The 26,423-nt window shown below is 44.4% G+C and overlaps 1 protein-coding gene across 3 annotated transcripts in view; it reads left to right on the forward strand.

Annotated features, from left to right (window-relative positions):
* Nucleotides 1-547: 547 nt before the first annotated feature.
* TMEM135 (transmembrane protein 135) overlaps nt 548-26,423 on the forward strand; it is a 396,582-nt gene continuing 370,706 nt past the window's right edge. For 2 of the 3 annotated variants that reach the window (XM_026651656.1, XM_026651654.2), the window contains exons 1-2: nt 548-771; nt 25,871-25,998. In XM_026651656.1, the coding sequence (XP_026507441.1) occupies nt 631-771; nt 25,871-25,998 (269 nt within the window). In that variant the 5' untranslated portion in view covers nt 548-630. The remainder of the gene's footprint in view (nt 772-25,870; nt 25,999-26,423) is intronic. The other variant, XM_026651655.1, reaches the window with a different exon arrangement.

A 26,423-nucleotide genomic window follows, 5' to 3' on the forward strand; every position in this document is an offset into this window, starting at 1 on the left:
AGCTCCCCATCCAGCCATTTCCACCCCCCCCATGCACAGAGCTCCCCATCCAGCCTTTTCCACCCCCACCCCCACGCACAGAGCTCCCCACCCAGCCTCTCCACCTTCTCTGCCCCATGCACGGAGCTCCCCATCCAGCTCTTTCCACACGCCCCCTCCCCCATGCAGGGAGCTCCCCATCCAGCCCTCTCCAGCCCACATTCACATATCAGGCCCCTCTGCCCCATAGGGTGACCAGACAGCAAATGTGAAAAATCTGGACGGGGATGGGGGTAATAGGAGCCTATATAAGAAAAAGACCCAAGATCGGGACATCTGCCCCCCCCCCCCCGCACCCATGCGGCGCTGGCTCTCCCGCACAGAACGCTGTCTCGCTGGCTCCTCCTCCCGCCGGGTCAGTCCGGGTGGCCGCCGGCCTCGGGGAACACAAGGGCTGAGAGTCGCGTTCTGCTCATCCCGCCCGCTCCCCGGGCGCGGGACGCGCTGATTGGCTGCAGGGCTCACGCGAGCCGCGCTGGGGGCTGGTTTGGCCGCGAGTAACCCCGGACGCGCGAGCTGCCCGCGCGACCTTTCTCCTGCGTTAGTGGTGCCGCGGCGCCCCCTCCCCGGCGGTCGCAGGAGAGCGGCAAGATGGCGGCGCTGAGCAAGTCCATCCCCCACAACTGCTATGAGATCGGGCACACCTGGCACCCGCACTGCGGCCAGGCCTTCGTGCACATCACCCGCGGGGCGCTGGCCGAGTCCCTGCGCATCTACGGCACCCTCTACCTGGTGAGCCCGGACCCGGGGGGGCAGGGACGTGGCAGGGGCTGTGGGGGGAGGTTGGGCATGGGGGGAGGATGGGCAGGGGTTGGGGGGGGATATGGGGATGGGCGGGGAGGATGGGCAGGCCCTGTGTGGGGGGAGAATATGGGGCATGGGGGGAGGATGGGCAGGGGCTGTGTGTGTGGGGAGAATATGGGGCAGGGGCAGGGGCTGTGTGTGTGTGTAGAATATGGGGCATGGGGGGAGAATATGGGCATTGGAGAGAGGATGGGCAGGGGTTGTGGGGGGAGGTTGGGCAGGCCCAGGGCAGGGATTGGGGGGGATGACATTGAGTAGGGCGGAGAGGATCAGGACAAGGGGTGGGGGCAGAAGGGGACAAAGCATCCTGTGTCTGGTGACCCCTGAATCGGACAGGGGAGATGGGGGGAGGGCCAATGGGACAGGAGGAGGAGGAGGTCACCAGGGTGAGTTCTGTTGGAGGAGGAGGGAGGAAGAAAGCCCTTGACTTTCGGGGACAGTGAGGGGAACATAGATGCAGGGCACTGGGGATGATAGCATCCTTTACCTGGAGAGAGGATCAGGACAAGATCCTAAGGGTGTAGGTAGAGAACCATGGTGGTACAATGGTGGCATCCCTGTCTTGTGAGGGGATACCTACCTGGGTGAGGCAGGGTGTTGGGGATGGGATGACTTTGGGGAAATTGGGCACCATTCCCGGTGCTTGAGATACTCCTTCCCCAAAGAGGAAACTGTGTGTGTAGGGGTCTTTTTAGATAGGGAGGCTTCTGGGATGAATTCCGATGTAAGATTAAGGTATGTTACTCCTTATTTTGGAATGCATCTGGGATGAGCATCCTGCCTCTCTTTCTCCGCACCCTGTACATCTTTGGGGCATCTGGGATATGTCCTTCCTGCTTACCTGTAGATATTCTACCCCACCTTTCCTCCACTTTGGGAGGTATCAGCTCCTTTCTAAGTACGTTTTTTTCTCAGGCAGTTACGTGCTTGCCTCTTGCTTACCTCTCCTTCACTTCCATCAAAAGTTTGTATTCCTCATTTTAAGTATACATATCCTACCTTTAACTATGTAATTTACAGGCCTCTGTATCCTGAGGAACATGTGCAGAAGATTTTATATATAGTTATAGTTATGCGAAATGTATCTTCACCTTCCCAGCAGCCGTTTTTGAGGCCCGATGAGATATTTTCCTAATGTGACTAGGTGAATAGTGATATTTCATTTGGCAGGGGAGAGAGTGAAATTTACAAGATTTTTATGCTGTTTCAAGTGGTGACAGGTTAAAAGAGAAAATTTAGGGTGTTGATCATTCTGTCAATAGCATCTGTGCAGCTCCCATTGGAATCAGTGGAAACTGCATTTGTAAAATTAAGAGGACAGTCAGGCTGACAATATGTTAGGCATGGATTGTCAAAGGAGCCTAAGTAGATTAGGCACCCATTTAATGGATGTTGGGCACCTAACCCACTTAGGTTCATTCAAAAATACCAGCTTAAAGATTGGATTAAAACACTTCACGCAATCCTTCCTTACAAGAGAGGGAAACTTGAAGATCTTAAAGTGAATCCAAAATGAGTAAGACTTATGGCACGTCTGAACCCTGAATTGTAAGAGCACTCACTGAATGAAAATCGTAACAGGCTTGCTTCTGAGTTAAAATTTGTTGTTCCATACAGAGAAATCCACACACCAGTCTTTACACAACCTTGTTATTTCTGTTTACCATGCTTAACTTTACCCATGTGAGTGATCTCATTAGCTTCAGTGGGGTGTACCACTTGTGAGTAAAGCGAAGCGCAAGTGTAAGGTGTTTGCAGGACTTGGAACTTTGTTTGAACAACTCACAGCAACGAGTAAAAAAAATCCAAATTGTGTGAAGAAAAATCAAATTCTGCATTTTATGTATTCTAACTGTAAGTTCCTCCTGTTCTATGTGCTTTACAGCTTCTGTTTCATCTTCTTAATTTTATCAGTGGGTGGTTAAGTGCTGTTTCCAGTACTACTTTAGGCCCTGTCCTCTTCACAGCAGTAGAAATTTACGTGCCTGGCCTTGTTCTCTACCAAGCATGTAATTGTCTCTGTCTGTCTGTTTCTCTGGTGCCACAAGTTAATAAGTTAGGTAAGTGGAGATTAAACTAAACAGTTCATCTTCCAAAAGTTTGTGTGGGTGTAAATTAGAGTGAACAGACAAGGAGAGAGTGACTGGCCAGAGGCCAGTGGTACGGAAATGAACACATTTGGGGACAATTGTGAGCCATAGTCCCAATTTATAACATCTACAGCTTACACTTCTGAAATGTTTGCCCACCTCTCTGTCAATTATGGAGACTGACTGAGCCAATTAAATGTAGCCAGCATTTGATGAAAACTATTTGTAAGTGAAATGTTGGCCAAAAACAATCTTTTTGTATTGTTAAGCAGTCCTGATATTTTTTTACACACCTATGTAATGTGCTTAAATGTACTTCAGGTAAAAATAAGCCTGCAAGCTTAGTGTTTCAACTGTCTTTAGCTTTGCTTCAGTTAATTTTGGAAAATCTTTGCCATTGACCTAAAGTAAATTGACAGCATCCTTTAAGGAGTATATTTGACAGTCAGTATACCTAAAATCAGCTATATAAGTAAAGCTGTCAATATTCATATAACTATCTTGTTATGATGAGCCTTGTTGCTATCTGTTATTTGTATTATTGTAGTGCCTAGGAGCTCTAATTGTGGAGCAGCGCCCTGTAGCATGAGGCATTGGACAAACACAGAACAAAAAGAGGCTGGATAAACATTAAGTATTAAAAGTAACTGCCCCTAAACTGCAGTTTGTCAAAATAAATAGTACTTTTAATTGTAGTGTCCTTACTTTGTTGTCTGTTTACTTGGTAGTTCTCAGTGGGTCTTCCTAACACACACATTTAGAAGCTCATGTAGGCACAAATAGCTTCTGAGATGCTTATCCAATCCATGCTATGACTCCTAGGGCCTGCCATTGCTCCCTGCGTTATTTACCCAATTTACATCCAGAATACAAAGTGTCTGCTCTATATTGGTAGGAAGGGTTTTTGAATGTTTGTTCAGTAACTCATCATTGAGGGACCTCATTTGTGTAATTGTGTTGTTTTTGGATCTGAATAGTTGTCTTCCTCTTGTCCCCGTCATTCCCCGTGCCATCTTCCCCAACACTTCTCCTTGTTCTCAATCCTGTGAATCTGGCCACTCTACAAAGGGATTTGAAAATAGACTGCGTTTATACTGCATGTCCAGACCTCTATCATAAATAAAAAGATCAATTTACATCTACAGGGTGCTTTTGCTCAGCTTTGAGCACTCATTATATTTGCATGTTTGTCTTTGAAAATTCCACCAAACATGGGCTCCCATGCAACTTGTGCATAGCAAAATGCCAACTTATACAATTTCTGGCGTGCCCAACTACTACTTGAAGCCCTAGATCAGTGGTCACCAACTGGTCGATTGCAATCTCCAGCGCACAGCGGAGCTGCCGCTAAGACAGTGGCCCCAGGGGTGGGGAGGGGGCAGGGGTCTCCCTCTGTGTGCTGCTCCTGCCTGCAAACACCGCCCCCGCAGGTCCCATTGGCCGGGAATGGGTAGCTGTGGCCAATGGGAGCTGCGGGGGCAGGGCTTGCAGAGAGTGGCAGCATGCGGAGCCATATGCTGTGCCCCCCCTCCAGGGGCTGCAGGGGCATGTTGGCCTCTTCTGGGAGCGGCGTGGGGCAGGAGTAGGCAGGGAGCCTGCCTTAGCAGCAGCCATGCTGCACTAGCAACCAGGAGCCGCTGAAGAAAAGTGCTGCTTGGCGCGAGGCCTCACTCCAACCACCAGCCCTGTGCCTCCCCCCGGAGCCAGCACCCCATACCCCCTCCTGCACCGCAACCCCCCTCTAAAGCTGGCTGCTCAAACCATCTGCAGAGTACCCAAAGGAAACCATTTGCCAATACACATGCTAGTCATGAGTGTGAATTTGATGTGTCTAATGCATCACAATTCTCAGTGAAGTCAATAGGAATTCTGAATCAGCTCCTTTCAAGCTCAGACCTTTGGTAGTCAGAGTGTGACTAAACCTAGAAGCCAAGAGAAGCTCTACATTCGCTGGTATTTTTTACTTACTTCCACTCAGTTTGAGTGAGGCAGAATTTTTCTCTTCAATTATACCTACAGTTCAAAAGCCACATAAATAATAATGTTAGTGATGTGGTTTAAAATTTTTAGCTAAGAAAAAAAAGTTAACTATGAAAAGTTATGTTTTTCTTCAAATGCAAGGCCAGTTGCAAAAACAGAATATTACCTTTTACCCTTTTCAAGGAAACCTATAAAACACGGGGCTTGTTTACATTTGGTATTTTTGGACCAACTGCATCAGTACAAAAAAATCTGTAGTATAGACAAGCCCTAATCAGAAGTATAGTATTAAGAAGCATTAGGGTGACCAGATTACAGGGATGAAATATCAGGATGCGGAGGGGGTGGGGTGGCATTAGCAGGCCCCAGCCGTGCCGCCGGATCGCGCACAGCGCCCTGGCCGCGCGCGGAGCCTCCCGGCCCGCCTGGGCACATGCGGTGCCTCCCGCCACCTGCTGGGAGCCCCGCGCCTCTCCCGCTTAGCTGCGCTCCAGCGGCTCCTTCCCGGCGGGGCTCCCCGCAGGCGGCGGGGAAGTTTATCATTCGGGGGACCCTGGCCGGCTCCTCGCCCCTGTCCGCCGGCCGCCCCACCTGGGACAAGTCTCGCCCCCGCAGCCCCTCTCTGCCGTGTGTCTCCGGGGGGTGGCCCACGCCGGCGGGTGGCCCACGCCCCCGGGCCGCACCACCCACCCGGGCCCTGCCCGCTCCGCGCTGTCCCCGGACCCACCGCTCTGCCCCGTGGGCTGCAGGGCTGGAGCTGCCTCTGCGCTGCACTGCAGCGCTCCCGACCCCGGCCGGCCATGGCCCGTGTGTCCAGGCTGCTGCACAGGGGCGTCTCCTCCCCAGGCCCGGCTCGCAAACAAGCAAATATCAGGACGTCTGGTCACCCTAAGAAGCATGCACCTCTTGGATCAGACTCCACATAACTGCAAGCTAAAGATCTCATGGAACTTTTTTTGAAGAGTAGTGAATAATGCTGTTATACTGAGTAACATTCTAAATCCTTTCTCTTTGTCACAGCAATGGATCCAAATATCCAAAACTGTGAACTGCTGAATAGCTGCTCAGTTTGCTTACACCTTAGTGCACCACATGTATTTAACTTACTACTTTGTATATTGTTTCTAGATAACTTGAACATGAAAGGTGATGTGTAAAGCTAAATAGTCTCCTTTTTCACAGTTTTCATTAAATCCTTGACCTGCCAAGTTTAGTGGAGCTATAGAGGTTTCCCCCCACCAGATATATTCTTTCATTTAATGAAACCAGGATTGATCTTTATTCTAAATAAAGGAATTTTCATTTGCCTCATGTTTTTATAGCAGAAGCATGTTATACATCAGAAAGTGCAGTAGATTGAATTTGTGAATAAGTAAATTGAATTATGCGAATTTGTCATTTATAATTTGAATATTAAGTTTACTCAATTGTATTTCCTTTTCTGTGGAAAGAAGTAGCCATTTTAAAAACTTAGTTCAGTATTTGTCCTAAACTGTTGTTTTCTAAGTGGATTTGGATATACTGTCTTGATTTCAGTTGGGCTTAAGAAAAGGGTGGGTGGATGTAAGAGAATATAATAGTGTGTCTATTGGTCAACAGTGGTCTGTGGAATCAGGTTTTTTGGGTCCTCTATTCAGCCTGTCACTGTGACCTTGAGTAAATCATTTCACCTTTGTGTGCCTCAATTTTCCCATCTATAAAATGGGTATAATAATCCACATGAAACCAAACTTGTGGAATTAGTGGCATGAGGCATGATAATTAATACTTGTAAAACACTTTGAGATACTCAAAAAATTCTGTAAAAGTGAAAATTATTACTTAGAAAAGTCTAGGGTTTTTTTTTTTTTTTTTGCAGCAGATGTAATCATACCAAACCTCTGAGCTCCAAAGAGTGTCAAGTATAAGCGAGGTAGCAATCTTAGAGCAGGAACAGCTACAGCAACTGACTTTCTGTTGACAGATTGGCTAGCCAGAGACAACTCAAAGGAGGTACTGAACTGTCCCCAAAATAGTGGGAATTTTTTAGATGCTCCATTTTGCCATTAACTTGAGCAGCCAAGGAATCTCTGAGCAAACACTGTTGGCTGCTGGTGAACTCATTGACTGCTGGATCTGTGATCCTTTCCCGATTTCCCAATAATAATCCTGAGTGGGTACATTTTGATTTTTCTTGTGGCCAGTGACTATCTCAAAAGCCAGGGATAGCTATGAAAGTGCAGCCCAAAAATAATGCTTTCAGGAGGCTAGATATCTATCTATTACTGCTAATGCTATTAAAGCATGCCCAAGCTTGTTGAAACATCACATACCTATCTGTGCTGGTCCTGCTCTTCCTACTCTGTTAAAGTGTTTGAAATGGTGCTAGCCATATGTACAAGTGCTGCCAGTACTATGTAGACATGTTATCTTTTAAAAATGTAATCCTAATTTAGCTGTTCCTATAAAGCATCTGAACAGTAACATTTAAGAGTACTTAGTATCTGCTTGTGAGGCATTGCTGATGGTCAGGAGTGTGTCTGTTGAATACAGCACTCTTGTTTGAATACTGGAAACAGAACATGTAATATAATGGAAGAGGCAACAGTAGATGGCTGGTGTCTTTGACTCCCAGTACTTTATAATACCTATATTACCAGAGTCATTGTAAGGCTTTGTTCTTTAATACTTGTCATTCACTTTGCCATCTTCAGAAGGCAGGTGTTTTAGGAAAAAGTGCAAAAGAATTAGTTGACAGTAATGCTAAAAAGACTGGAATAAGTTTTATTATAATGTTTTTCTTTAAAGGTGCTCCATGACTAAAGGCCTCCTGAGTGCCCAAGAAAATATGACCAAATAACGTAGCTTACCAAAAGTCCAGTGTAAATAAGGCCCAGGAAATTTATTAATTAAAAATGGAAAGAAAGCAGAACAGAATATGAAAGTGTATTTTTGTATTTTGAGTCATTAATAGTTGGCCTACTTCCTAAGAATGCAAACAGACTGAGGAGAAAATGATTTTTTTAGACTCCTTCACTTAAAAAATTTAAAGCTGGAAAGAAGGACCTTAAGTAGTTTGAAGTATCAGGTTTGAAACATGTAGGCCTCTGGAGCTATAGGTTCAAATTATAGGAAGGTCTATTTTAACCCTTCAGTTTTTTAATGTGGATAAAATGAACTTTTGTCCACTTGCTATATGTGGGTCTCCTGAATGACAGACTTAAAAAAAAATCCTGATTGCTCTATGTGAACAGTTGAAATTTTTGTGGTACATTTCTTCAAAAGCAGTAGTGTTAGCTAGTGTCATGATTAAATTTTCATTTACGTAATTGATTATAGGAGACAGAATTTAATCTTGCAATTTCATTTGGCTAAAGTATTCTTCACTTCCTCTTCTAAACTGTTGGTAAACACTTTTTGTGTTTCATCCCAGAGGTGGCTGAATTACTGTGGTGGTAGAAATAATTGTTTTGCATGGTGTATGTAGATAAATATACATTTAGAAAGCACTTTGCAAAATGTCTGAATAAAAAGTATAATTACAAAATAGTATTGTGTTAGAAGAGAAGGAGAAAGCACTAATGATGGATAACTTATTATTTGTATCATTGTAGCACCTAGGAGCCCCAGTCATAACTAGGACGCCATTGTGCTAGACACTGTACAGACAGAACAAAAAGACAGATCGTGCCCCAATGAGCTTACAATCTTAGTGTAAGACAAGAGCAGACATACTGGCAGGGGAATACAAGGAAATAATGAGACAGTTTTGGTCAGTGTGATAGGCTGTGGTCTCCACACACCAGTAGCCTAATTGTCAAGTTTTTGACAATGACCTAAACTCTTCAACAGGCAGAAATTTTCTTGTTGCTTGTAGTGAATGTCAGCAAGAGGGTACTGCTGAACCAGTGCAGAAGTGTAGACAGGACCAAACCATGTCTAGCATTACTACAAGTGTAGCCAAGAACAAATGATCTTTACCGGTGATTTCATAAACTATCTTTGAGGTTTAGGCAACTTTGTATCATTTTCAGTGCTAGCTCAGGTGCACCGATTGCTGAGCTATGTTGTTGGCAACAGAACTTTCTAGTGTAGACAGGGCTCTAATGGGCAAAGCTGAAACATTTTTGAGAATGATCCCATTAAGGACTAAAGCAGGGAGGAAAAAAGAGTTCATGAGGAAGGAGATGTTGCATCTGGAGGTAGTTTGTGGCCAGAGGAGGAGGAAGGTTACAAACAGGCATTAACAGCTTTATAACTTTGCCTTCTGTTCCATGCGACAATACAGTAGAATCTAGACTTTTTTGAATACCAGTATTATCAGTGATCATTTTTATGAACCATTTTTTCCTGATTGGAGGGAAAACAATCATATTATGAAACTATATGAAGAAGTACAGTAGAACCTCAAAGATATGAACACCAGAGTTATGGACTGACTGGTCAACCGGACACCATGTGGAACGGTAAGTAAGCAGTCAGACAGCAGGGGAGACAACCGCCCTTCCCCTCACCCCAAAGTAGCAAATACTGTACTGTGCCTGTATTGCATCTTAAAGGTAGGCACATCTGGGCTGCCTGTCCCCACCCCACCCCCTACTTGCCACATGGGGGGCAGTCACTTACAGGTAGGAGGTGAAGACACTGAGTTTCACAGGCACAGCTGTGGGCCCCCGAGCAGGCAGAACAGGAGCAGTGCTGGGGTCTGCAGCTTTCCTGTAAGCCACGGGTGCAGTCCCCCGCCCCCTCCGGAAAAGAAACTTCCCGAGTTCCTGCAGGAACCTGGCCTCGAGTGTTGCTGCTGGAGCTGGAGCCCAAGCTCCTGCCTGGATGTTGCGCTCTGGAGGAGCAGCTCAGTTTTAAAGGCCACAGGCAGCACTGCGTACCCACTGACACCGTGGTGCCTCACTCATCACCCTTGCAGCCAGGGGGCTAGAACCAGCTGCCTGTGAACATCCCGCTCACTGGGCAGCCACTTACAGATAGGAGGTGAAGACACTGAAGTTTGCAGGCATAGCGGTGAGCCCTCTCTCTGAGCAGTCCACCCTGAGGAGCATCCCATAACATCTTGTTCAGAGTTACGAACAACCTCCATTCCTGAGGTGTCTGTAACTCTGAGATTCTATTCTACTTGCCGTCTGTTCGCATTCTGGTGCCTTCAATGCATTGGAAATCACTTTGCAGTGTTTGTAGGACAGGAAGAAAGTGATGTGGTGCATCATAGAGCAACTTATGCATGGTGACTACTGTAATTTTGAGAAGTTCAGTTTTATGAACTCTTTCTCCTGGGGGAATTCTGCGCCACTGCGCGCACACAGAATTCATGTGCCATGTGGAATTTTCCCCCTGCAGAAAATACGTTCTGCTGGAAAGGTGCTGCACTTACACCTTTCGCCAGGGGCTGCTGTGGCACCAGAACAGAGAGCAGCTGCTCCCGGGCAATCCCAGCTGTGGATAGGGAAGAGAAGAGGCTGCCTTTTTCACAGCGCCTTGCCTGTGGGGCCAGGTCAGGAGGCACGGGATATGGGGGGGATGTACAGTGTGGGGCACATGGGGCTGCTGGGAGGGGTGTCACAGACTGGGGCAGGGGCTGAATGGAAGTGGGGATGCAGGGACACATTGGGACGGGGGAAGGGGGTAGCTGCTCATGTGCTACCTCACACAAGTGACTCATAACTGTTTATTCACCAAGCAAACACAGCTTATATAAACTACTCTTGATGCCCATGGTTGTGAAAAAGTCCCTCGACTGGTGGAAAGACACTCAAAATGTTTGCTCAGGAGTCCTGTTTGCTCAACCATCTCTGACGATAGTAATAACAACAAATGCATCCCTGTTTGGATGGGGAGCACATCTAGACACACTCACTGCTCAAGACAGGTGATCTTCTGAGCCCACTCTACACATCATCTTGCTGGAACTCCGGGCGTTCAGGAATGCCTGTTTTCATTTTATGCTGTTGATCAGGGGCAAATACATGAAGATCATGACAGATAACATGTCATGTATGTTTTATATAAACCATCAATGGGGAGTGAGATCACCCTTCCTCTGTGCTGAAGTGATGAGACTCTGGAATTGGTGCATATGAAATCACAGTAGTTTCCCTTCTGGGCATTCCAAACATCACCACGGATACCCTCAGCAGACACTTTTGCTCAGGACCACTAATGGGAAATAGATCCCATCATGCTCCACCACATATTATGGTGGTAGGGCATCCTGCAGGTAGACCTGTTCGCCATGGCCAGAAACAAGAAATGCTTCCAGTTCTTGAGAGGTGGACTGTGTCGCCACTCCTTGGGAGATGTCTTTCTCTTTCATTAGACGTTGGGTGTGCTGTATGCATTTTCCTCCAATTCTTCTAATATCCAAGGTGCTGATCAAGGTAAGGAAAGATAAGGCCAGGGTTATTCTGGTGGTCCTAATGTGGCCAAGACAGACATGGTTTCCTTTTCTCATCTATTTGGCTGTTTGTCAACTGATCACCCTTCAGATGTTCCTCATCTTCTCTCTCAGGATGCCTGTCAAATTCTTCACTCCAACCTGGAAGTTCTTCGCCGCAAAGCATGGCTAATCAATGGCTCATTGGATTAGACTCAGTTTGTTCTGTGGAGGTAACCAGAGTATTGTTGCATAGTAGGAAGCAATTTACTCATAATACTTACCTACAAAAGTGGATGAGATTCAGTTACTGATGTGACACATAAGACACTTTCCACCAGCGTCGTCTTCGCTGTCATATATACTAGACTACATCCTGGAATTGAAAAAAGACAGGGTTGTTTCTGAATTCCATTAGGGTACTTTTGGCAGCTGTTACGATGTTCCATTCCCTGGTGGAAGGTTTTTTGGTATTCGGTTATCCAGTGAAGAGGTTTCTCGAGGGGTGGGTGTGACATTCCTCTGGTGTTATCTGGACTGGTGATCTGCTAGGTCACTCCAATCCTCGACTTTGGGAGGCAGCCTGACCCTGCTCTGCTGTGAGAACCCCCACTCCTGGGCTGTTCGTGCACAGCCTCTGGCATGTAAGCTGCTCCCAGCTACGTGAGTGAGCGCTTTTGGCCAGCCGCTGCTTGGATTGTGCAACTAAATGATACTAGCCAATATCTCCAGTCCCAGACACAACCCTAGGAACCTCCATCTTTCAGTGTCCAGTTATGCCCGCTGGACGCTGCAAGCTTATATGAGTTCGTCAATTTAACAAAGAAATTGATATGTACCAGGCTTGTTATCCCAAGGGGAGTCTGACACACTTCAAACCAAACGCACTGCTTCAGGTAGAATAAACAAACAAATTAATTAACTACAAAAGATCGATTTTAAGTGATTATAAGTCAAAGCACAAGAAGTCAGATTTGGTTAAATGAAAGAAAAGCAAAAGACATTCTAAGCTGATCTTAACACTTTCAATGCCCTTACAAATTTAGATGCTTCTCACCACAGGCTGGCTGGTTGCCCTTGAACCAGGCTCTCCCCTTTGATCAGTGCTTCAGTTGTTTGGTGGTTGTCTCTCTAAATGGAGGTGGAAGAGAGAGGAAGAGCATGGCAAATGTCTCTCCCTTTTATCATGTTCTTTTCAGAGTCAGGTGAGCATTACTTCATCGTAGTCCCAAACTGACCAAGGGAAGGGGGGTGACTCCCACGAGAGTCTAACAGATTTTTTGTTGCTGCCTAGGCCAGTGTCCTATGTTCCTGTGAGAGTGGGCTGGGTTTGTCCCCTACATGCTCTGGTGAGGTGTGAATTGTCCCTCTGTTCCTGGAGAGTTTTGCCTGAGCTTGTTTTAAGCCATGAGGACACATTTTCAGCCTCATAACCATATGCATGAAATTACAACCTATAACGTAACTATAACAACAATGCTCAGGGCATAATGAGACTTCCGAAGACACCCAACATTACAAACTTTGCATTGGATACCACACAATCATATTATAAGGATGAACATGGGGATGCAGGGTGTTCCCCCAAGATACAGAGTGTCACAGTGGGGAATCATTTTGCACAAGTCAAACATCCTACTCTGATTTGGGACCTCAATTTGGTGCTTAGATGCCTTGCAAGAGCCCCCATTGAACCTGTGGCAACCTGCTCCCTCCTTGACTTATTGTTGAAAGTGGCCTTCTGGTAGCCATTACTTCTGCTTGAAAAGTTGGGGAGATTAGGGCTCTGATCGCATGTCCTCCTTTCATAGTATTTTTCAGAGACAAGGTCACATTATGATGACACCCCAAATTCTTACTAAAGGTGTCCTCTGATTTTCACATTAACCTGCTTATTTATCTTCCACTTTTCTTCCCTAAACAACACCTGAATAAGGAAGATTTGATATTGCACACACTCCGTGTCAGAAGGGCTTAAGCCTTTTACCTGGGCAGGAGTAAGCCAAGCCATTTAGAAAATTTCCCAGATTGTTTTATGTCTATTGCAGACAGATCTAAGGGATCTCCAGTTTCCAAGCAAAGACTTTCTAGATAGATATCTGACTTCATTATCTGTCAGTCTCATGATCTTCAACCTCCTTCCAGAGTAGTAACCCTTTCTTTACTTTGATAACCATTCCTAAAAATGTTCCCATTGCTGAAATATGTACAGCCACAACTTGGACTTCCATACATCCCTTTTCTGAACATTATGCAGTAACTCATGACTCAGCTTTTGATGCTATGCTAGGCTGTACTGTGCTGTCTTCAATTTTGGACTCTACTCCGAAGCCCTCCCCTCCTTAGAGGGTACTGCTTGGTACTGAAGTGAAGCACCCATAGGGACACTAGTTGAAGAAGAAATTACTCACCCTGTGCAGTAGCTGTGGTTCTTTGAGATGTGACCCCCCCCCTATGGTTGCTCCACCACCTGTCCTTCATCCCCTCAGCTTTGGAGTTCTCTGCTATGGAGCTTTGCGGTAGAGAAGGAGTTGAGGGCAGTTCGTCTGTACAGTTCTATGTAGCCACGGTGCAGAGCACAAGGCTGGATAGTGTGCATGTGTGGGCCGAATAGGCACTGCTACCTAAAATCTCTGATCAAAGGTGCATGGGGTGTATACTCACCTGAAGGGGAGCACCATAGGAAGGAACTGAAGTGGAGCATCCATAGGGGGACAGATCTTGAAGAACCACTATTACTGCACAGGGTGAGTAACCTCTTCTTCTAGTCCCCTCATGTGAACACTAGACCATTCTGACTCAAAAATAAATTTTATATTTAAACAATGTGTATGTATTTTTTACTCTTTGTCTCTCTCATTCTTAAAGGAGTATTATGTAATTTGGCAACTAGCTTACAGTCTCTGACACTGGGTTCTGAAACTGCCACAAATACTATTTAACTGTGCTCACTATGTGCAGAAGATCTTTGGTGGGTCACTGCTTTTCTGAAAAATGTTTAAAAAAATTGCCTTGAACTCAAGCTCTTAGCCGTTTATAAGTGCTTTAATTTCCATCTGAAGATAATTTTACACTAATTAAAAATCAGAATAAAATATTTTATGTCTTATCAGGTGATCATATTGTAATTTGCTAGTTTTCAAAAATTAACAAATAATTGATTATCATATTCCCAAATTTACAATCTAATTAAGCCTCGCCTACACTAGAAAATTGTACTGTTTTAACTATATGGAGTATAGTTAAAGTGGTACCATCTTCCTGATGTGAACACAGTTATAGTTTATACCAGTATAGCTATTCATGTAAAGGAAAGGGGAATAACTTTACTGCTAAGTCACCAGTATCTCAGTATAACTGTTATGCTGGGGGATTTCTGCGCTACTGCGTGCATGCAGAATTCATGTCCCCCACAGATTTCTTTGCTTTCCTGCAGAAAAATGCTTTCCTGAAGCAAAGGGAAGCTGCAAGAGCGGTCACATGCCCCTCCCCAGTAGCGTGGGCCTGGAGCAGCTGTTGGAGAGGTAAATCACAGAGCGTGTGTGGGGGGAGAGGGGCTGGGTGTGCCCTGGCTGGTGACTCCTACCCTGCATCAGACTCAGCTGCTAGCCCCGGCTGGGCTGGGGACAGGGGAGGATGGGATTTCTTCTTCCCCTGCAAGGAGCAGTTGTGGGCCAGTCAGATCTATCCCCAGAAGCCTCCCCTGGCTGCAGAAAGTGTTGCATCCATGTGGCGCCCCCCTCTGCTTCCTGACCCCATCGCTCCTCTGCTGTGTGAGGAGGGGTCCCTGTATGAGGAGCTGCTCCCCCATCTGCCCGACCCCCCTCATACAGACAACCCCTGCTGAGCCCCCTGAACTCCCACCCTGCTGAGCCTTGCCCTCCCCCCCGCACCCAGACCCCCCCTGCATCCAGACCTCCACCCCTCCACTTGGACCACCCCCTCTGAGCCCTCTGCACTCAAATCCCCATCCCCGTCCACCTGGACAACACCGACGAGCTCCCCACATCCAGACTCCCACCCGACTAAGCTCCTACCACTGGCACTCAGAACCCCACTGGGCCCCACTCTCCCAGCACCCAGACTCCCTGCTGGGTCCCCCGCATCCAGCCCCTTTCCCGCTGAGCCCCAACCACCTTTGCCTAGCCTTTCCCCCCACCGCAGAGTCCCATTTCCCATGCATGCAAATCCCCCACTGAGCCGCCGCACCCAGATTGCCCCACACAGAACTCTCTCACCCCACACCTGAATCCCCTGCACAGTAGGCCCCTCCACACTTGGATCCTGCCACGCTGAACCTGCCTGCCTCACACCTGGATTGGGGGCAAGGTCTGGGTGTGTGTGAGAGACTCCGTCCCTCTCGCTTGCTATCTTGGTGTGCCTGGCACGGAGGGGTGGGGCCCCAGGGTGTTTCTGGGGCAGGCCTGGCCCTTGTGCTGTGGCAGGGATGGGTGCAGCCTCACTGCTGAGTCCATGTCCTGGGGAGAGAGGGGCTGCAGGGTGATCTCCCACCTCTGTGCAGCTAATGGCCTGTGCTCCCCACTGCCATGCTGGAGCCTCCACATGTATTTATTGACAAATAAAATATGCAGAATTTTGCAGAATTTTAAAATATTGTGTGCAGATGTTTTTTTGATGTAGTATTCCTTCCAGAGTAAACTGTGCCCATATTAGGGCTTTTATCAGTATAACTATTTTGGTTAAAAAATATTGTATCCAACTGAAACAGTTATATTGGTAAAACTTTCAGATGTAGACCAGACCTTAGACAATACTGACAACGGAAGGGAGAAAAGTAGTATTACCTCCATTTTACATATAGGTAGCGCCCTATCAAATTCATGGTCCATTTTGGTCAATTTCATGGCCATGGGATTTGAAAACTAGTCAATTTCACGTTTTCAGGTGTTTACATCTGAAATTTCATTGTGTTGTAACCATGGGGGTCCTGACTCAAAAAGGGGGCCGTGGGAGGATTGTAAAACTGTTGTCGGGGGTGGGGGGGGTCACGGGATTGCCACCTTCACTTCACCGCAGAGCTTCCTGCAGCCGGAGGAGGCTTCCAGAGGCGGAGATGGGTCCGATTTCCCCCGTGCTGCTGGGAGTGCTGGCCCGTGGCGGATTAACGCATGGGCCCACAGGGACCTAGAAAAATGGGTGCCCTGAGCCCCCGCAGATGCCATGGGCACGGAACCCTTGAGCCTGGGTGTTCCAAGCCCCGGCAGGAGCTGGGGGGCGGGTGCCCTGAACCTCATCAGGAGCTGCAGGGCGGAAGCCCTGAGACCAGGCATCCCAAGCCCCGGCAGGAACCGTGGGACAGGAGCCCTGAGCCCCAGCAGGAGCCCCGAGCCCGGGTGCCTCGAGCCCTGGCAGGGGCCGTGGAGGCGAGAGTCCTAGCAGAAGCCGCAGGGTGGAAGCCCCGTCAGAAGCCATGGTGCGGAAGCCTCGAGCCCAGCTCTTGGCCAGGCTGGAGAGGGACAGGACTTGCTCTTCCCTTGCACAGCTGTTCTCGGTGGGGAGATCAGATCCACCTCCAGGTACCTTCCCCAGCTGCAGGAAGCTCCGGGGCTGCTTTAGTGCAGAAGCCCTGGGTGTACCACCTTCGCTTCTGCGCTGCCTCCGAAGGTGGGTCTGATCTCCACACCAAGAGTGACCCTGCAGGGGAAGAACAAGTCCTGTCCCTCCCCAGCCCGGCTGGGGCGCTTCCAGCATCATGAAGGAGATTGGATTTCACGGGGAAGGGCGTATTTCACGGTCCATGATACATTTTTCATGGCCGTGAAGTTGGTAGGGCCAACATATAGGGAATTGAGGCTCAGAGATTGAAAGTTGCCGAGGTTACACTGGGAGTCTGTAACAGAGCCAAGATTTGAACCCAGGCTTCTGAGTCCCAGTCCAGTTCTTTTTAATTTTCTCTTTTGTGCCTTATTCCCTGACGTTAGTGCTCCTTTTGTCTTTCTCTTCTGTTCTTGACTTCATGTCATTTCCTACTATACCCTGTGCTTGTGACAGCCCACTTCATCTGGTGCACTTAGCACCTTCCCTTTCAAATCCTTCTTTAGAGTTCACTGTTTCTATTTAATATTCCAGTGCTGATCTCTTTTTTGGCACTGTTTGCTCCGTAATTGCTTGTGTGATTTCTGTTGTAAGGTCCCCAGGGCAAGGATCTTGTACACCTATGTGTTGGTAAAGGCTTTGTATTTGTATAGTCTATAGTAAATCCTGTCCACGTGTGATAACCTGTTTTGTCTATAATCCTGGAGATGATATTGCTTGAACATTTAATTTAGTGGCTAGTTGCCAAATGACAAGGTGGTTTGTTTTTGTTCACCTTCGAAACATGAAAATAATTATTCTGTTGCTATTTTTAGGTTTAATCTGATAAAATGTGAAAAAAAAAGTATTAATTGTACACTGATGGTAGCGAAATTTGTAGATGTTCGGTAGTCTGCATAGGGATCCTGCAGGCCCTAAAGGTCTTCCGTACTTGCTGGTGGTGTTCCAGAAGGTTGTTGTGAAATTCTTAATGAAAATCAAGGCAAAAATTTTTAAACAACAATTTAAATACAGTTTTTACTCCTAATAAATATTAACCATGGAACCCTAATTACACTATAAGAGGCATGCCTACTCTAATTTAAGCCCCATTTCAACCTGAATGTCGTATCTTGAAAAATTAACTTGCAGATGCATGCCCACTGGCCCATTTTGTGCTGTGCATGGGAGATGAGGATTTAGCTCTAGCCGTATATTTTTATGCAGCCTGGTTTAATGTCAACTAAGGCATTACTAGAGACTATTTACATTTACTTGCTTTTGTTGAAGTACAATTCTAAAATGTATGATTCATTCAAAAATTTTCAACATGATACATTTATCTGTTCCTTCCCTTCATAGTGCAACCAGAGGAACCCTCATGAGGCTGAGTTTTATCCTCCTTATTTGTATGTTCAACACCCATTGACTTCCAGTAACATTTAGTCAGTTGGGAACTTTTACTTTGAGGACAGAGTGAAAAAGCCTTTGACAGTTTAGCCCACAGGTTTTCAGACTTTTGTATTGGTGACCCCTTTCACACAGCAAGCCTCTGACTGCAACCTCCCTTGTACATTAAGAACACTTTTTTATATATTTAACACCATTATAAATGCTGGAGGCAAAGTGGGGTTTGGGGTGGAGGCTGACAGCTTGTGACCCCCCCCATGTAATAACCTCGCGACCCCCTGAGGGGTCCCGACCCCCAGTTTGAGGACCCCTGGTATAACCAAATGCTTGTCCCTGTCTGCATTGGGATGAGAACCATGGTAGCTACAAGTATATGTTAAACACATTTGTTCTAGCAGAATTTCCCTGATTAGTATTTGTTCAAACTGTTCTCTCTACCCATGACATTAATGTAATAATGAAAACATTCTATGTCCTCAGTAATCCGATATTGTGCTAGTGTCTGGGCAGGAAAAACTGTCATTATTATTATTATAATAAATACATTTGTAGTCATGGCTGCTGATTGTACTGTGGCCAGGAAAATAGATCTGTGTGCACGTGCATGCACATGCTTTTATCACTGTGTCGAATGTTAACAGTGATTTATATAAGACTTTTTATAAACATTGTCAGCCGTTGCAAGAAATAAACATGTTTTTTCGATACCCAGTGAGCGGTGTTGTAATTGTTAGATTATTCAAAAGACACTTTTTTTTTTTTTTTGCTTTCACAGTTGAGTGGTTATAAGCTCTTTGTTAGCATGATAACTTACTCATAATTGTTATAATTTTTTCTTTTTGTGGGTTATTAAATTGTCTAATGGGATTACTTTTATTCATCTTACATATCTGCAGTCAACTTTCTAAATGGACCGCATCAACTTGAAAATCACAGTTCAGTCTGAAAATGTTACCTATAAGTGTTACAAGAGACACTTTTGACTAGAGGAAGAAAATTTCCTCGGCTTTTCACTTTCTTTTATTGTTTTTAATAGTACTCAGTTTTACTGTTCCTTGTATAGTTCAGTTAATTTATTCTCGTTTGTGTGGGTCTTTCATGAATTAACAAAGGGTGACACTTTAAAAAAAAAAAAAAAAGGAAAATGTCAATATTCTTATAATAATTGGCAAGAGGATTTGGAGTAGCTGTAATACCTGAAGCTTCTAAATCATACTTTGAAATTGACTAGCTTTCAGTTTGACAGTCTTTTAATGTAGCCTTTAGCCAATAATGGAAAAGATCTTCATTCGCTAATTTAAAAGGAAGCAGCATGTACTCTTACAAAATTCATCAGCATGAAGATTTGTTGACCTGTATAGGAGGGGAGGGGTGGGAGAAGATGAAAACATTGTTACGGGTAATTTATAACCCAGAAGATATGATTTTAATGAGGAAATCATCTGTGACTATTTCACAGATGAATGAGCCAAGAAATCTCACTGAGCTCAAGGACACTCTATTCAAGAGTCCTCTCAGGAGCTCAGTTTAGACCCTGAGATGGACGTTGCATCCACTGACAGTCAGTGAGGCTCTCTAAGGAATTTCTGTGTCACTTGATTCTTGCCAAGTGTTTCATAAGTCTCTTGTTCTTCTCTGGCCAAATCCATAATACCATGTGGTGTTCTTCCCATGATTTGAGACAAGTAGGAATATAGATCATAGATTGCTGAAAAGGCCTCTAACATTATCATCAAGCCGTCATGACCTCTGAATTACTTATTTTTGGGCAAATAGTTTGCACATGCTGAGGATATATGAATTGTTGATACAGATTCCTGCACACCATGAGGCCTTCAGTGAAGTCAGTGTTAAGTCTTGCGTGAGTGGTACTGACATACTTACATGCATCAGTAACATAAAAACATTCAGGTCAATCTGGCCTGCTTCACAAAACTTTTTCAGTTTTTGCAAAGTTTTGTGAAGAAATTTGAAAGGAGAGGGATGAAGGAACATTCCCAGTTGAAGGATCAAATAAAGGACAGGAAATGTCTGAGGTTCTTTACCTCTTCATCTATTATGCTCCAGTTGGCCATGGGTTGAATTTTTCTGAAACTGAACAAGTGTCAGATGCATCAGAAATTAGCTGGGATTGCATAAAGCAGTAATACAAAACTACTCAAGATAGTTAAGTCCCAGGCAGACTGCTAAGAGCTACAAAAGGATCTCTCAAAACTGGGTGACTGAGCAACAAAATGGCAGATGAAATTCAGTGTTGATAAATGCAAAGTAATGCACATCAGAAAGCATAATCCCAACTATAAATATAAAATGATGGGGTCTAAATTACCTGTTACCACTCAAGAAAGAGATCTTGGAGTCATTGTGGCTAGTTCTCTGAAAATATCCACTCAATGTGCAGCGGCAGTCAAAAAAGCGAACAGAATGTTGGGAATCGTTAAGAAAGGGATAGATAATAAGACAGAAAATATCATATTGCCTCTATATAAATCCATGGTATGCCCACATCTTGAACACTGTGTGCAGATGTGGTCGCCCCATCTCAAAAAAGATATATTGGACTTGGAAAAGGTTCAGAAAAGGGCAACAAAAATGACCAGGGGTATGGAATAGCTGCCGTATGAGGAGAGATTAATAAGACTGGGACTTTTCAGCTTGGAAAAGAGATGCCTATGATAGAGGTTAATAAAATTATGACTGGTGTGAAGAAAGGAAATAAGGAAGTGTTATTTAATCCTCATAACACAAGAACTAGGGGTCACCAAATGAAATTATTAGGCAGCAGGTTTAAAACAAACAAAAGGACGTATTTTTTTCACACAACGCACAGTCAACCTGTGAAACTCCTTGCCAGAGGATGTTGTGAAGGCCAAGACTATAACAGAGTACAAAAAAGAACTAGATACATTCATGGAGGATAGGTCCATCAATGGTTATTAGCCAGGATGGGCAGGGATGGTGTCCCTAACCTCTGTGTGCTAGAATCTGGGAATGGGTGACAGGGGATGGATCATTTGATGATTACCTGTTCTGTTCATTCCCTCTGGGGCACCTGGCATTGGCCACTGTGACAGGATACTGGGCTAGATGGCCCAGTATGGCCGTCCTTATATTCTTAATGCTTGTGATACGCATAGCTAAGTAATTAAGGCTAATTTTACCTTTAAAAATCAGCTGTTTCCAGTGCATGCAAATGCAGTTTTCTTCCCCCAGTGTTTAACACTGTTGTCCTGTTGATATAGATAGAGCAACCCACGTTCAGCAACTGTTGTAAGAAAGCGTGGTTAGCCAGTGTTTAGAACTGTGGTAGGACCATACTTTCTTAAATGGATGCTGAACTCGGTTGACCCTGTCTGTGATTGAGAGATGCATTTTCATCCTTGTTCGTAGGAAGAGCCATGTTTGACACCTGAAGATAAAATGTGTTTCCTTTTTTTATATTTATAATTTTTTTATTGCATTTTCCAAAAACAACAGATATACCAAAATATCAGATTCAATGTAATACACAAAGTAAATAAACAAGGTTAGGTTAAAGGGAGAGGAGAGGAAGTGACATATATATGTTTAGCGTCTATGTTAATCATAGACCTCTAGAAAGTCAGCCCAGATTGCTTTGAATTTTTCAGGCATTCCTCTTGTGTGGAATGCCAGTTGTTAGCTGTGAGGTCAGCTGTGTCACTGAGCCAGGCATCAATGTTTGGTGGGGATTGATTTTTCCATTTCTGCAGGGTTAACTTTTTAGTGCCCAAAGCTGCTCATTGGAACCATGCTGCCTTGTGAAGAGGTTAAAATGTCTATTTCTTAATGTTGACAGGGCTTAACATGTTTGTGTGTCCTGGCTGGTAAAACCCATTGCTTATGATCATAACTTATGATTTGTAAGAAACCTTCAGGAGACACAGTCATCTGTGTGCGTTTGCACTGAGGAAAGAAGTGAACGTTGCATTGCTGTAGTAAGGGTCTAAGTTTTCGATTGAATTGATGGTTCATTTTTTGGATAGCTACTAATTATAGTGCTGCTGTGGCTAATGAGCAGCCACTTCTATTCAAAGCCCATTCAGCACAAATGATTTTTAATAAATGTTTAATACATTTCATTATGGCTTTTTTATGAGTTACATGGCCATAGATTAAAAAAAAATCTGTGTTTTATTTCTTGCTTCACCTTTTTTTAAGAGTAATTTTCTCTTGGATAACTAAAATATCAATTTATTCATTTGAAATCTTTGTACTTACATTAACTCATAGTGCTCCATAAGACATATGACTTGCTAAGGTTTGAGAAACAACTGGTTGCAAAATAGATTATAGCAGGGCTGGCTTTACCATGAAGCGAACTGAGACGGCCGCCTCAGGTGCCAGACTGTGGGGGGGGAGGAGGGGACGCCACTAGGACCCAGAGTGTAGAAAATTGTGTCTGCTGCTGGTGCATATGTATTCTCTCTGCTCTATATGCACAGAGATGGTGGAGTGCTGTTGTCAAGGTTCCCTCCCCATTCTGAACTTTAGGGTACAGATGTGGGGACCTGCATGAAAGATCCACTAAGCTTATTTACTAGCTTAGGTTAACAGTAAATGCCACCACCAAGCGTGTTCCAAATCTTAGGGGCGAGCCACTTGGAACTCTGCCTTTCCCCAAAGATTTCCCAAGTCCCTAGATCCCCCTTTCCTGGGCAGATTTGAGACTAATTCCTTCCACCCCTTTTCCTGGGTAAGCTTGAGAGTATACCCTCACCAATTAGTCCTGGTGAACACAGATCCAAAACCCTTGGATCTTAAAATAATGAAAAATCAATCAGGTTCTTAAAAGAAGAATTTTAATGAAAGAAAAAGGTGAAAGGAATACCTCTGCGAGATTAGAATGCAAGATAATCTCAGACAAACAGATTCAAAACACAGAGGGTTTCCCTCTGGGCAAAACTTTAAAGTGACACAAAGAACCCAATTTTATCCTTCCTCTATTTTGCAAAACAAATCACAAATAGAAAATAAAAGTAATATAATACATTCCTTCTCTAAATACTCACTACCCTATAGAAGTGGGATGGCTCCTTCTTTCTCTGTGTCCGGCAAAAGCGCACACCCAGCACAGACAAAAGACTCCCTATCAAAGTCTATCTTGCAAAAATCTGCTTGCGCAGAGCAAATACACCTCTACCCAGATACAACGCGACCCGATATAACACGAATTCGGATATAACGCGGTAAAGCAGTGCTTCGGGGGGGGGCGGGACTGCGCACTCCAGCGGATCAAAGCAAGTTCGATATAACGTGATTTCACCTATAACGAGGTAAGTTTTTTTTGGCTCCTGAGGACAGCGTTATATTGGGGTAGAGGTGTAGTTCTATTTTGAAGGGTGAGTAAAATACTCTTAGTGTTGAATTACTCTTGTTCCCCATAATAGAGGGTGAATGAATAGATTTTAGGTCCTGGAGTAGTACATTTTTATGACAACTTTGCAAGACTAGAGATATTTTTAAAAAGATTAAGTCTGTGAGCATTTTTGAAAGAAAAGTGGCAGCAATATTTTTCTACAAAGTGTTGGTGTTCTGATATAATGGACTGTAGTGCCATGTTTAATTTTTCAGGTTTGAGGGTCAAAAATATAATACTGTGAAATCTATAATTAAGATTGCAAAATAGTTTCCATTAATAACCCCTTGTTTTCATTTGATGCCTCTAACTTTTTTAAAACTTCAAACTTAGTATGCTAGTAGTTCTTAAGGAGCAATGCATGGTTAGCAAAGTTTTTTTTAATGAATAATCAAAGTTAATCGTTTAAATGTTTTCTTATTAAATAAGAATTTTGAAAATATTATACAGTACATAAAGCTGCTGGACACTTAGACCTTCTCCCCCTATATTTCAGGTGTGTGAGAAGAGACCTAACACACTAGATGTAGAAATTGTGTTATCACCACCTAATGCATGACTGGAATTCACTCAGAGACTATGTTGATGAGGGCTGTATAAGAAGCTACATAGAACAGAATTTTCAGAAGCTGGATGTAAAGAATACTTTCTCATACTAAGACAGTATTTCATAGCAGAGCCCTATAGAAGAGAATTATTTAGGTTGAGTCTACAAATCTGCAGAGCTAGTTTCCAGCCTCTTCAAGTTAGATCTGCTTGATCAGAAAACAATGTTAATTATTCACTTTGGAAACAAACCATTCAACACCCAATTTAAATATCCATTTATTTGCAATGCCGAAATTAAAGTACATTTACCAAATATATATATATATAATATCAAATAAGAAATGACACCTTCTTAGGCAACAGATCTGTTTCCTGTGGGGGAAGGATATCCAGATCGGATATGTTTACAGTTACATATTAAGGATTTATTTAATCACTGTTGGCAAAATCCACTCGTTGCCAAAATTAAGGATTAGTATCTATGCACAGAGAAAAAGATAGCATTTATTACTTAATCTGACAGAGTTCCAAGATATCTAGGAGGTTTTCCTGGAAACTGATGAAGAAAACACAGACCTCAGGAGAAAGAGGGAGAAGCCTGGGATTCTGCTGATCCTCACAATTTAAATTTTCCTGCTCTGTGGAGCTTTGTGCACTGCAAAGGATTTAAGATTTAAATGATAACAAGGTCAGCAAATGTCAACCACCCCTTTCTCTACCCGCAATTATGTTAACGAACTATCTGATCGCTAAGAAGCTCAGCTCTAACAGGCTCTGCAGCTCTTCTCAATGCTGCCCACAATACACTGGACACTCTTCTCCCTCCAGCAAGCAAGACTCCGTATCTATGTTGTCTCTTCAGCTCTCCTATCTAATACATATATTGCCCTCATCACCTTAATATCTAAGCAGCTCAGAATTGTTAATGGATTTATCCTCCCAACACTCCTGTGAGATAGGGAAGTTCTCTCTCCATTTTACAGATGGGGAACAGAGGCACAGGGTAGTTCAAGCAAATTGCCGAGGGTGACATGGCAGGTCTGAGTTGGGAATTGAATACAGGTCTGCTGAGTGCCAGCCCACTGCCCTATCAACTAGGCCACCACTCAGCCTCTTGTGCACCCCATCTCCATTCTACCCACAGCTACAAGCTCCTAATTCTTGATCGTCCTGAGTCCAACACAGTGTACAGAAGAAAAGAAGTACTGATCTTTCAGCATTTCCTCCACTACTCCTGCTGTGTGTAGGAGAGAGAGGCAATAATTTCTTCCTGAACATTACAGCTGAACACTGGAAATACTTGTGTGTGCAAGCAATGGGAAGCACCTGTACATGCATGCTTATCAGAAAGGTGGAGCACCTGTACACCTCAGGATGGTAGATGTGAAAAGATCAGGGTAAGGTCAGTCATGGGGGCTGTACGAGTGGTCTAAAGGATAGAAAGGAGAAAAGACGATTACTAACCTTTTGTAACTGTTGTTCTTTGAGATGTGTGGCTCATGTCCATTCCATTGTAGGTGTGTGTGCTCGCCACATGCACTGGTGCTGGAAGTTTTTTCCTCAGTGGTATCCGTAGGAGACTGGCTCTAGTGCTCTCCGGAGTGGTGCACGTATGCATGGTATAAGGGGTGCCACTGGCTCCCCCCTCCCTCAGTCCTCTTTTTCTTTACAATGTAAAAAAGTTAGTTAAATTAAAGTGTGCATCTTTTTTTCCCCCTCCAGATTGCAGCAGTTCTCAGGAAACGAAAGCTTGACTATTATCTGCACAAACTGCTACCTGAGATTTTGCAGTCAACTTCCTTTCTGACTGCGAATGGGAGCTTGTATATTGCTTTTTTTTGCATTTTAAGGTTGGTATACACTATGCTAAATATTTGAGAATGACTTGCTATATAGTATCTTCAGTTTTTCCTTTTTATTTGTAGAATTATTCCGATATGCTTCCTATTGTGACTTGTTTGAAAAGCAGCCACACCTTTATTGGAATAAGAAAATGACCAAATGAAGGGTTCTCCCATCTTGTTTTCAGTCTTTACTAATTCAGTGCATATTTTTCCCACTGTTTTTGTCAGTATACCACTTTGTGAATTAATTTTTTCCATCCTTTTGTACTTCATCAATATCTATATGTGTACTAAGTGTAATACCTGGCACAGCATGCCTGATTTAAATTGTAGTCCTTTGGAGGAAATGGTATAGCTGATTATATTGACCTTTAATTTCTAGCTTCCTGAAGCAGACGTAAATATCATTATAATAAATGAATTTTTTTGGG

The sequence above is a fragment of the Terrapene carolina genome, unplaced genomic scaffold, assembly GCF_002925995.2.
Source record: "Terrapene carolina triunguis isolate 2854851 unplaced genomic scaffold, T_m_triunguis-2.0 Scaffold97, whole genome shotgun sequence".
Lineage (NCBI taxonomy): Eukaryota > Metazoa > Chordata > Testudines > Emydidae > Terrapene > Terrapene triunguis.